Source organism: Macaca thibetana, chromosome 9 (genome assembly GCF_024542745.1).
Source record: "Macaca thibetana thibetana isolate TM-01 chromosome 9, ASM2454274v1, whole genome shotgun sequence".
NCBI lineage: Eukaryota > Metazoa > Chordata > Mammalia > Primates > Cercopithecidae > Macaca > Macaca thibetana.
The window spans coordinates 59,246,041-59,259,327 of NC_065586.1; the positions used below are offsets into that span (position 1 = coordinate 59,246,041).

The 13,287-nt window shown below is 38.1% G+C and overlaps 2 protein-coding genes across 4 annotated transcripts in view; one reads left to right on the forward strand and one right to left on the reverse strand.

Moving 5' to 3' along the window:
• CAMK2G (calcium/calmodulin dependent protein kinase II gamma) overlaps window positions 1-13,287 on the forward strand; it is a 1,229,125-nt gene that overhangs the window by 811,734 nt on the left and 404,104 nt on the right. The gene's annotated exons all lie outside the window — the stretch shown is intronic.
• The window catches only part of ADK (adenosine kinase), a 711,694-nt gene that overhangs the window by 485,430 nt on the left and 212,977 nt on the right, over window positions 1-13,287 (reverse strand). For all 3 annotated transcript variants that reach the window (XM_050803506.1, XM_050803508.1, XM_050803507.1), the window contains one exon: window positions 9,666-9,719. In XM_050803506.1, the coding sequence (XP_050659463.1) occupies window positions 9,666-9,719 (54 nt within the window). The remainder of the gene's footprint in view (window positions 1-9,665; window positions 9,720-13,287) is intronic.

Genomic DNA, 13,287 nt, shown 5'->3' on the forward strand with positions numbered 1-13,287 from the left:
AAGAGAAGTAGGTAATGAGAGAAATCATTTGTTTAATGGACAATGACAGAAAACCACTAATCTAAACCCAAAATGATATTTGAGGAACTTAAGTTTGGAAAACTAAGTGACTAAACAAAGTTAAGGTCTTAAACTGTGTCAAGAAGAAGTACACTTCCCCTAATTTCCTCTCCTATATGGTTTCAGCTTAAGATATATCACGAATTGAAATTTGCATAAAGTTTAGGGGATGAAATTGAAGGAGTAGCCATTTAATTCCAAAGGCAGTCATTGGTTAGAGGCAGGGAAGGACAAACATAAAGGTATGGGCAGAACTGTAATCTGTCCTTACTCATCCCCACTCTACCTTACGTCCACAATTACCAGGACCAAGCCTATCACCAGATATTTCACTAAAAGCCCATAAAGGTGGTAGTTGCAAAGAACCTACAACACATGAACCTCCTTCACAATTTCCCTATAGCAGAAGAACACACAACTGATTAACCTACACTTACTCCTGGAGATACAGTCTTGTAAGCACAAATGGTAACTCTTATTACAATCAACTATTTAACACTTACTCCTGGAGAGGCAGCCTTATAAGTACAAATGGTAACTCTTATTACAATGAACTATTTAAACCTTAGTTTAAAAAGCAATACAGTGAAAAGGTTACCTTACAAATATTATGACTACATACAAAAATAAACTTTAAAAAAGACGTTTCTTGGCCAGGCATGGTGGCTCACACCTGTAATCCCGCCCCTTTGGGAGGCCAAGGCAGACATATCACTTGAGCCCAGGAGTCCAAGACCAGCCTGGACAACATGGCAAGACCCCATCTCTACAAAAAATACAAAAATTAGCCAGCTATGGTGGTGCACACTGGTAGTCCCAGATACTCAGGAGGCTGATGGGAGGATTGCTTAAGCCCACAAGGTCAAGGCTGCAGTGAGTCATGATCATGCCACTGCACTCCAACCTGGGCAACAGAGTTAGACCTTATCTCAGAAGAAAAAAAACAAAACAAAACAAAACAAACTTTTCTTTCATGAGAGGCATTTATAGCTCAGGATAAAATTTCCAGCGAAAATATCATACACGGAAAGAGGCTGATGTGTCCTAGAGAAAAGGGCTCCAATGATGACAAAGTTGCTAATGACGAAGATTCTGAATATGGCTCTTCAAAGAAATGGGAAGAAAAAAGAAAAAAGTAATTCTATTTAACATAATATGAGGCTGTAAAATGTATACATTTGACTTATTTCATGAGCATACCTAAAAGCTTTTGTATCAAGCTGACCAACAGCTTTGTGTTGCATCCTCTCCTTGGAAGAATGTAAAGTACCTTGTATTTGGAAGTAATTTTCTTCAACTCACTCAATATTGGTTATAGGTATGAAGTGGTTTCCAAAACAACAACACAATACTGTGAAACTGATTTAATTAACTACTGAGTTCTCTGTGATCAGTTACCAAGTCTTGCAACGGATATTAATCCCTTTAAAAAAAAAAAAAAATTACTGGCGGCCAGGGGAGGTGGCTCACATCTGTAATCCCAGCATTTTGGGAGGCTGAGGCAGGCGGATCACCTGAGGTCAGGAGTTTGAGACCAGCCTGACCAATATGGTGAAACCCTGTCTCTACTAAAAATATAAAAATTAGCCAGCCGTGGTGGCAGGTGCCTGTAGTCCCAGCTACTCGGGAGGCTGAGGCAGGGGAAATACTTGAACCTGGGAGGCGGAGGTTGCAGTAAGCCAAGATCGCGCCACTGTACTCCAGCCTGGCAACAGAGTGAGACTCCATCTCAAAAAAAAAAAAAAAAAATTACTGGCTGGGTATGGTAGATCATGCCTATAATCACAACACTTTGGGAGCAGAGGCAGGAGGATTGCTTGAGCTCAGGAGTTTGAGACCAACCTGAGCAACATAAGGAGACCCCATCTCTAAAAACAAGACTGTAGTGAGCCATGATCACACAACTGTTTTCCAGCCTGGGTGACAAAGCAAGATCCTGTTCCAAAAAAAAAAAAAAAAAAAAAAAAGACTATATACTTAGAGAACTGCTTGGTGTAACAGAAACAGCACTTACATGGGACTCAGGAGACTTGGTTTCTGGTCTAGCACTGTCCTTAAGTAGCAATGTAAACTATAGCAAGTCATTTTATCAATGTTACTCTCACCTTATTCATGATAAAATATGGATATTGGTTCAAGGGTTCATTTCTAGAACCAAAATACTATAATTTTAAAGATACAAAAAAAAGTGGGCCCTGAGAACAGGATCATAAAAATGTTTATGATATTTTTAAAACTGTACCTTATTTATGAACACTAAAAAAAAAATTAAGCATTTAACCTTGCTGTCGGTCCTAACTTCTTTATTTCAATTTTGACTTTTTGCTTCACAGGATCATTTTTTCTATTAGCTTTACAGACATCCAGTTCTTAGATCATTCTTACCAAAAAAGATTCTTTTAACAGGGTCTCATCTGTCACCCAGGCTGGAGCACAGTGGCACAGACCATAGCTCACTGCAGCCTGAACCTCCTGGTCTCAAGCAATCCTCCCACCTCAGTCTCCCAAGCAGCTGGGACTACAGGCACACACCACCATATCCGGCTACTTTTTTTTAAACTTTTTGTAGGGACAAGAGTCTCACTATGTTGTCCACGCTGGCCTCTAACTTAGGCTCAAGCAATCCTCCTGCCTCAGTCTCCCAAAGTGCTGCGATTATAGGCACAAGCCCAGTCTATGATCTTGATGATTTCAAAGAACTGTTAAGGCACAGCATTAATAATTAATTTAAGAGCATACCAGGCCGGGCGCGGTGGCTCACACCTGTAATTCCAGGCCCAGGCGGGCGGATCATGAGGTCAGAAGATCGAGACCATCCTGGCAATACAGCGAAACCCCGTCTCTACTAAAAATACAAAAAAATTAGCCGGACGTGGTGGCGGGTGCCTGTAGTCCCAGCTACTCTGGAGGCTGAGGCAGGAGAATGGCGTGAACCCGGGAGGCAGAGCTTGCAGTGAGCCGAGATCACGCCACTGCACTCCAGCCTGGGCGACAGAGCAAGGCTTTGTCTCACACACACGAAAAAAGCATATCAGATGTTATTGTCTCTAACTTCCCTGACATATCGCTAAACATTCCACTTAAATACTTACAACTCTCCTGCTGGTTTGGAAATTGACACTATTCTCTAAGAAATTACGTTTTTACACTGCACCAAAGATCACAGCCTTAGCACGTCCTAATACCCTTAAAGGTTCATGCCTATTGCATAAGTTATTTATTTTCTTCCATCCCATCATAATCCTAAATTGCCAAACATTTTAAATACCACAATATAATTAACTTTTATAAGACAAAATTTAAAAATTTAAGGGGTTATTCTGACAAAATATTTTTTTTTTCTTTTCGAGACAGACCCTCTGCTCTCTCGCCCAGGCTGGAGTGCAGTGGCACGATCTCGGCTCACTGTAATCGCTGCCTCCCGGGTTCACGCCATTCTCCTGACTCAGCCTCCCAAGTAGCTGGGACTACAGGTGCTCGCCGCCAGGCCCAGTTAATTTTTTGTATTTTTAGTACAGACAGGGTTTCACCATGGAAGTCAGGATGGTCTTGATCTCCTGACCTCGTGATCCACCCGCCTCAGCCTCCCAAAGTGCTGGGATTACAGGTGTGAGCCACCACGCCCGGCCTCTGACAAAATAATTTAATATTTGACATTAAAAAATCATAAATCGAATTCATTCACTATGAGAAGGGAAAATACACTTCATATTTAGAACAGTATACACTGCTTACAAAAGTTCACTGTTTACCTTGGTAGCTAAAACTATACTATAAGCCTACAGTAACCAAAACAGCATGGTACTGGTACCAAAACAGATATATAGACCAATGAATAGAACAGAGCCCTCAGAAATAATACCATACATCTACAACCATCTGATCTTTGACAAACCTAGCAAAAACAAGAAATGGGGAAAGGATTCCCTATTTAATAAATGGTGCTGGGAAAACTGGGTAGCCATATGTAGAAAGCTGAAACTGGATCCCTTCCTTACACCTTATACAAAAATTAATTCAAGTTGGATTAGAGACTTAAATGTTAGACCTAAAACCATAAAAACCCTAGAAGAAAACCTAGGCAATACCATTCAGGACATAGGCATGGCCAATGACTTCATGACTAAAACACCAAAAGCAATGACAACAAAAGCCAAAATTGACAAATGGGATCTAATTAAACTACAGAGCTTCTGCACAGCAAAAGAAACTACCATCAGAGTGAACAGGCAACCTACAGAATGGGAGAACATTTTTGCAATCTACTCATCTGACAAAGTGCTAATATCCAGAACCTACAAAGAACTCAAACAAATTTACAAGAAAAAAAAACCCCATCAGAAAGTGGGCAAAGGATGTGAACAGACACTTCTCAAAAGAAGACATTTATGCAGCCAACAGACACATGAAAAAATGCTCATCATCACTAGCCATCAGAGAAATGCAAATCAAAACCACAATGAGATACCATCTCACACCAGTTAGAATGGCGATCATTAAAAAGTCAGGAAACAACAGGTGCTGGAGAGGATGTAGAGAAATAGGAACACTTTTACACTATTGGTGGGACTGTAAACTAGTTCAACCACTGTAGAAGACAGTGTGATGATTCCTCAAGGATCTAGAACTAGAAATACCATTTGACCCAGCCATTCCATTATTGGGTATATACCCAAAGGATTATAAATCATGCTGCTATAAAGACACATGTACATGTATGTTTATTGTGGCACTATTCACAATAGCAAAGACTTGGAACCAACCCAAATGTCCATCAATGACAGACTGGATTAAGAAAATGTGGCACATATACACCATGGAATACTATGCAGTCATAAAAAAGGATGAGTTCATGTCCTTTGTAGGGACATGGATGTAGCTGGAAACCATCATTCTCAGCAAACTATCACAAGAACAAAAAACCAAACACCGCATGTTCTCACTCATAGGTGGGAATTGAACAATGAGAACACTTGGACACAGGAAGGGGAACGTCGCACACTGGGGCCTGTTGGGGGTGGTGGGAATGGGGAGGGATAGCATTAGGAGATATACCTAATGTAAATGACGAGTTAATGGGTGCAGCATACCAACATGGCACATGTATTCATATGTAACAAACCTGCACGTTGTGCACATGTACCCTAGAACATAAAGTATAATAATAAAAAAAAGTCATTAAAAAAAAGCCAAGTAAACAAATGTGAATCCCTGTTAAAGAGATTTTCCCCTTGCCTTATAGCAAACAAAAAAAAAAAATCTTCCGATATCAGGTTACTCTGTGTTAAGTAGTATGGATACTTCTGAATTTATTTATATTTGCATTTGGAATTCACCCCAACTCCAGACACTTTTTAACCTTCCTTACCTAAATCTTTATCAGATCTCAAAATCCAAGGTAATACAAAATTTATATATTCATAAAATAGATATTCATGGAAACAAAATGGTTCTATTTTCGATAACTGCAGATGTGTCCATAGATTTTGAAAAGCCACTATTGGAGAGTAAGATTCCATTTATAATAAAATCAGTATCTTTTCCTTTTTCTTAAACCACTTTATTGAGGTATAATTGACATATAAAAAGGTGCACACGATCTTTTCTTCAATGCCTAACACAATGGAAAGTAGGTGAAAAAACACTTAGTAAAATAGTGATGTTTTCTTAATTTATTTTAAATTATTCCACTTACAAAACTAAAACTGAAAAAAACTAGAAAGCTGATGAGACCAGTTCATTACTGGATCATGTATAGAACAAAGTATAAATCCTACAGTTTTAGATAAATCACATCGCAACTTGAATTGCTCAACTTTCTCTACTTAAAATCATCCCCCAAGGTCTTCAGTATGTAGAATAATGAAAAACAGGAACTTGAGAAAAACCACTTTGCTTAGAAAAACAAGGGTCACTGCTGACCAATATTTCCCTGTTTTCCCATACCAATCTTCCTCAGACAGAGAAACAAGTATACTTGTGAAGCATCAGTGACTAAGTGTATATGAAATCTGAATCACAAAATTTCAGGAACTAAAAATCTTTTAATGAAAACATACTTAATATTTATTAATATCAAGATAATTAGAACTATCATTGTACTCTCTTATTGTTATTCTTATTTTTTTAAAGGCAAGGTCCCACTCTGTTGTCCAGTCCAGAACTCAGTGGAATGATCATGGTTCACCGCAGCCTTGATCTCCTAGACCCAAGAGATCCTCCTACCTCAGCTTCCTGAGCAGCTGCGACCACAGACACACACCACCTCATCAGGCTAAATTTTTTTTTTCTTTTTTTTGAGACAGAGTCCCGCTCTGTCACCCAGGCTGGAATGCAGTGGTGCAATCTCGGCTCACTGCAACCTTTGCCTCCCAGATTCAAGCAATTCTCCTGCCTCAGCCTCCCGAGTAGCTGGGATTACAGGCACCCACCACCATGCCTGGCTAATTTTTGTATTTTTAGTAGAGACGGTCTAGTAGAAGTTTAGTAGAGACAGTTTAGTAGAGACTGTATTTTAGTAGAGATGTCACCATCTTGGCCAGGCTAATCTTGAACTCCTGACCTCAGGTGATCCACCCACCTCGGCCTCCCAAAGTGCTGGAATTAGAGGCGTAAGCCACCGCGCCTGGCCTTTTTAAAGTTTTTTTGTAGAGATGGGGTCTCACTATGTTTCTCAGGCTGGTCTTGTACTCCTGGCCTCAAGCAATCCTTCCACCTCAGCCTCTCAAAGCGTTCACGTGTGAACCACCATGCCAGGCCACTCTTTATTTATTAATACCAAGATCATTAGAGCTATCACTGCATTCTCTTATTGATACTTTTAGAGAGTTAGGGTTAATTTTCAAAGAGCAGGTCAATGTGATGGTGCCAACACATTTTTTACAAGTTTTATAATGAATCAAGCTTTAACAGACTGAAATTAAGAAGCTGTAATAATGTTTTATGAGAATAAAGCATGGAATTACTGATTAGATAATAAAATTTTGTTTTATATCCATATCTCTTATATTTTTTAAAGCTTGGTCTTGAACACAAAAAGGATTTTTTTGTTTTTAATACAGCAGGTGAGTTGTTACACACTCCTTAGCAGACTCTGACTTCCATGACCACCACCCTACTAAGATTTTGGCTATTTGAGTTGCAAGACACAAATGAGATTATTTATAAACAGCTTTCATAATTCATGAAATTTATTAATTCAATAACTGTTGAATTTTTTTAAATTAATACTCTGCTTTTATGGTGCCGTATTCAACTGCAAGTTTTCTTTGGTATGTAGGTCAAAAACTACAAGGCAGACAGCCAGCAGCCAGAAATATCAAGACCATCAACTAATGACAAATCAAACGAGTGGCAATACTTAGCAATAATAGAACAAATAAACAACAGAATGCTAATCTGCAAAAATAAAAAGGAATTAACTGATACATGCAACAACACTGATGAATTTCAAAACCACAGTGGCAGAAGCCTTATACAAAATAGGACATATACATGACTCAGTTTATAAGAAATTTTAGAACAGGTGAAACCAAAAAAAAAAAAAACTTTGAAATATAAAACTCTAGTTAATGGTATATGTGTTGAAATATTTAGAGAGAAGCATATTGATGTCTACAATTTACTTTGAAATGCATCCAAAAAACAGATGAAGTAACACATGAACAGAAGAATAAGTAGATAAGTGAAGTAATATGTTAATGATAAAACCTTGGTGGTAAATATATGGGTGAACACATAACATATGTTTAAAACTTTTCATAATAAAATGTAGGGGCTGGGCACAGTGGCTCAAGCCTGTATTAATCCTAGCACTTTGGGAGGCTGAAGTGGGTGGATTGCTTGAGGTCAGGAATTCGAGATCAGCCTAGCCAACATGGCGAAAACCCGTCTCTACTAAAACACAAAAATTAGCTGGGCATGGTGGCAGGTGCCTGTAATTCCAGCTACTCAGGAGGCTGAGGCAGGAGAATCGCTTGAACCCAGGAGGCAGAGGTTGCAGAGAGCCAAGATCATGCCACAACACTCCAGCCTGGGCGACAGAGCAAGACTCCATCTCAAAAAAAAAAAAAAAAAAGTAAGAAAAAAGTGTCAGTTGGCCAAGTTATAGCCATAGAGATGAATTATATCTTGGACAGTTAAAAAACTTTCAAATGAATTAACACATTAAAATGGGTTACATATTAAATAACATATATTCTTTAAAAGCAGATTTCTGGCATTTTTAATACTGGTCATAGTCTAAGGACTAAAGGAACTTTTAAGGCTCACCAACTACTTAATTCCCAAAGCAAAAGAAGCTCTGTTACCAGACCTACAAATAATAACCAACCAATGCTACAGTAATAATCACCTACCCTCATTGACTATAGTAGGAAATAAAGAAACAGCAAAAAATTTCTTGACAATAAATACATTTGAGAACCCACTATGGAGATTATACTCAAATAAGGATAGACCAAATATAAAAATACGGTTGAAAGGTTAGCATAATAATAGAATGTGTAAACAGTAAGAATGCACAAGGAAATCCTTTCCCTGAACATTGGTCCTGCCATTTTATAATTAACAATTTATATGTTATCTTAAACAGAAGAGAAGAAAATAATTTGCAAAAGGTTCAAGACAGTTTTTAAAAAGCAGTTTAAAAGTATTTGGAAAAAAAATTATTACTTAACCTCAAGAAGAAAATAATAGTCTTGAAGTCCTCCACAAAAAAAAATTACCGTCCCTATATATGAGTACAAGTGAAGGTTACATTAAACTAAACCAAGAGAGACCTGATTAGATGTGAAAATAAAGTATCTTCAGCTGGGCATAGTGGCTCATACCTGTAATCCCAGCACTTTGGGAGGCCAAGGCAGGCGGATCACCTGTGGTCAGGAGTTGGAGACCAGCCTAGCCAACATGGGAAAACCCCATCATCTCTACTTAAAATACAAAAATTAGCCAGGCGTGGTGGCAGGGACCTGTAATCCCAGCTACTTGGGAGGCTGAGGCAGGATAATTGCTTGAACCCAGGAATGAGAAGTTGCAATGAGCCAAGATTGCGCCTCCAGCCTGGGCAGCAGAACAAGACTCTGTCTCAAAAAAATAAAAATACAATAAAATTTAAAAAGTGTTTTACATTGTACCAAACAACTGACATTTACTTTTTCATAAACCAGTGACAGAAACAAAATTATATTTCTCCATCATTATCATGAAGGTGGGTGATCCACCGGAATAAGACCTAAAAATTAACAGTGACAATTTATTTCTATTTTTTACTTTTTTCTGGTAGAGCAGTCAGAAAGAAAATAGGAACAATTTAATATTTTATCTGGAAAGAGAAAATGAAATGACATATTTCCCAATAAGACTTTAGTCTAGATGACAGAATACAACACTACATCTTTTAATGTGAATACAGGAGAAATTATGTCCTGTGTAAACTTTATGTAGTATAAATTATATAGTGTAGGTTATCATAATTCTGTTAGGATTAAGGTCATAGTGTTAATTACACTTTGTCATTATATAATTTTGAAAATCAGATTACATATACATATATCAACTTCATAGACAGAGTAAACTATTTACAACCAATTGTTTAATGCACTTACAGTTCCTTGTGTTTGTCTTCAGCCAAGATTTGGTCATTTGGTTTCAGAGAATACCTGCATAACAGAAATGAAAATTACACTCTTCATACAAACACAGTATCAACATAAGTTAGTTGACCTCTTCAAAACAAGCACTCCAACACTGTTATAGGTCTCTGACTTAACTGATAAAACACCAAGAATGCCCAAGTAGACGGTTTTTTGCTGTTCTATTAGTCATTTCCAGGAACACCACTCCAGGAACTGAAAGGAGATCACCTTAACCATGCTTTGAAGATCTTCAATATTCTTCTGTAGTGAATCATCTGTAATGTCACACTTATTCAGCAGTTCAAAACTGATGCAACAACTACAACGTTAAGTATTTTAGACTTCACAAACAATATGTAAATCATTCATTAACTATATAGTAATCATATACTGTGAACCAGGCTATGTACTAAGCAGCATGACACAGGAGGGAAAGAAAAGCTTTGAAGTTTTGTTTTTTGTTTGTTTTTTTTTTTTTTAAGATAGTCTCACTCTCTCACCAAGGCTGGAGTGCAGTGGCACAATCTTGACTCAGTGCAACCTGTTCAAGCGATTTTCCTGTCTCGGCCTCCCCAGAAGCTGGGATTACAGGCACGCACCACCATGCCCAGCTAATTTTTGTATTTTTAGTAGAGAAGGAGTTTCACCATGTTGGCCAGGCTGCTCTGGAACTCCTGACCACAAGTGATCCAACCACCTCAGCCTCCCAAAGTGCTGGGATTACTGGCATGAGCCACCATACCCAGCCTCAAGTTTTGGAGTTTTTGATTGACCATTTACTAGCTAAGTGATCATAGGCAAGTACTCTACATCTTTAAGTCTCAGTTTCTCTGGTCATAAAATACAGGTTGCTATAAATATTAGATCAGGGATCTTTCACAGTACCATGTATTTGTACTGCTGAAGGTAAACAGACTTTCTGAAGGGTACACAGAAACAGATAAACAACAATGGATAATTCCCAGGTCTTCAATTCCCATTCATACTCAACCTTTTCATAAAATTTAAAATTAATCTGCCTGAAAATGGATCATAAGTCCATTTGAAAGGTCATGTTGATTTTCCTCTCCAGTCTCCTCTTTCACAAGTGCCTTTAAACCCATTGCTATGGCTTGAATATTTGATCCCCCTCAAATCTCATGTTGAAATTTAATCTCCAATGGGGCAATATTGAGAGGTGGGGCCTTTAAGAAGTAATTGAATCATGAGAGCTCTACCTTCATAAATGGATTAATCAATTCATGGATTAATGGGTTATCATGGGAGGGGAGCTGGTGGCTTTAAAAGAAGAGAAGAGACCTGAGCTACCATATTAACAGTTTCAGGCCCCTTGCCATGTGATACCCTGCACCACCTCAGGAATCTGTAGAGTCCCTATCAGCAAGAAGGTTCTCACCAAGTGCAGCCCTTTGACCTTGGACTTTTCAACCTCCATAACCGTAAGAAATAAATTCCTTTTCTTATAAAATACCCAGTTTCAGGTATTCCAAGTAACAGAAAATGGCCTAAAATTCACTTTTTATTAATACAAAAAGGATGACATACTCCTCACCTATTCTGAATGAAACTATACACTATTGTATTGCCTGAGTATAAAAACCTTTTAAGTGTTAAACAAGAAATGATTCATATTTTGTCTGCAAAACTTTTTTTATTTATTTAATTATTTATTTATTTTTTTTTTTTGAGACAGAGTTAGGCTGAAGTACAGTGGTGCGATCTTGGCTCACCGCAACCTCTGCCTGCTGGGTTCAAGCAATTCTCGTGCCTCAGCCCCCAAAGTAGCTGTGACTACAGGCACACACCACCACGCCCAGCTAATTTTTGTACTTTAAGTAGAAATGAAGTTTCACCATGTTGGCCAGGCTGGTCACGAACTCCTCACCTCAAGTGATCATCCCACCTCATCCTCTCAAAGTAGTGGGATTACAGGTGTGAGCCACTGCACCCAGCCTATTTTCTTCTGTTTAATAATTTAGCAACATTTTGAAGGAAGAGAAGCAACATTTATGATGGCAGAGAAGGAGAAAAAAAATTTTTTTTAATAAATAAAAAATACTTTAGCAACATTTTAATACATTTGTTATTTTACTCTGTGCTAATTACAATTTAATGACTAAGAGATATTTTAAAATTCACATATTTTGGCTGGCTGTAAAGACATATAATAGGGTATTCAATATGCATGAAAGACTGTAATGCATAAAAATATACTACCTTCATAATGTATGCATGCTACATGCAAAATATAACTTATGCATAAAATACATCCTATAAGAATAGAATCTGGTGTGAACAGTGTAACAGAAATGCAAATTCAAGACAGAAAGGACTATAAAATTTTTAAACGTCAAAAAAGGAAGCTGTTTATATATTTTTGTAAATGAATAAAAGGGGTATCAAATCATGATGGTATTTAGAGTCCACTAAAAAGAGTGATTCATCAGTATTATATAAAGTTATTAAAAATCATTAGTTGGGCACAGTGGCTCATGCCTATAATCCCCACTTTGGGAGGCCAAGGCAGGCGGATCACTTGAGGTCAGGAGTTTAAGACCAGCCTGGCCAACATGGCGAAACCCCATCTCTATTAAAAACACAAAACTTAGCCAGGTGTGGTGGCGGGCACCTGTGGTCCCAGCTACTGGGGAGGCTGAGGCAGGAGAATCACTTGAACCTGGGAGACAGAGGTTGCAGTGAGCTGAGATTGTGCCACTGCACTCCAGCCTAGGCGACAGAGCCTACCTTTCAACTTAGTAGAAAGCTATAACTCAACTTCCCACCATGTCTTTCATAGAATGATGCAAAGCACAGCCTATATATTTTGGATGAGTTTTGTTTCCTAATGGCATAGATAGGTATTCTTTTATAATCAATTCTTAGCATGAACACAGTTCCTAAAAATCAGAGACAACAAAATGGTACAGTGATAGTCCTCAACATTTTTTCTGCCCTAAATTACCGGAGAAAAATGACATACACTCCAAAGAACAGAAGACGGGGAAGCAAGAGGGAGCACAGGGGAGAGGCCTCTTTATTCTGCCTCTAGCCCCTACAAAGAGAACCACTGAGTGAAAAAATAACTAGATACAAATAAAAAAACCTGCAGTATCATCCTGATTCTGCCATTAACTTGTTTTCTGAAATGGGAAAGCCACTTAATTTCTCTAATGAGGATAAAACTGCCTATGTCACAGGGTTGCTATCCAGATCAAATAACATTACACGAAAAGTGTCCAGTGCATTATTTAACAATTATAATAAATACTCATCCCTGCCCCCTCTTCTTGGAATCTTGCACCCCTGTAAAATGAAGAATTCAATTAGCTCAAAAAGGGAGGAAAGGGCACTTTTAAATGTTCATAACTTTTATAAAAGCCTTTTAATTGAGACTGAAACAAACACTTTTTATTCAAATGTGCTCCTCCTCCGAAGACATGGCACAGAACTTAGTGCCTTGAAAGGCGCATATACAGACTGTGAAGTTCCAAAATAGGACAGTCATAAGAGAGGTGCCCATGCCTAATGTTACACAGTTAACAGATGACAATAAAATATTCTATAAATACTTGGAACTAAAATTGCCTTCCAA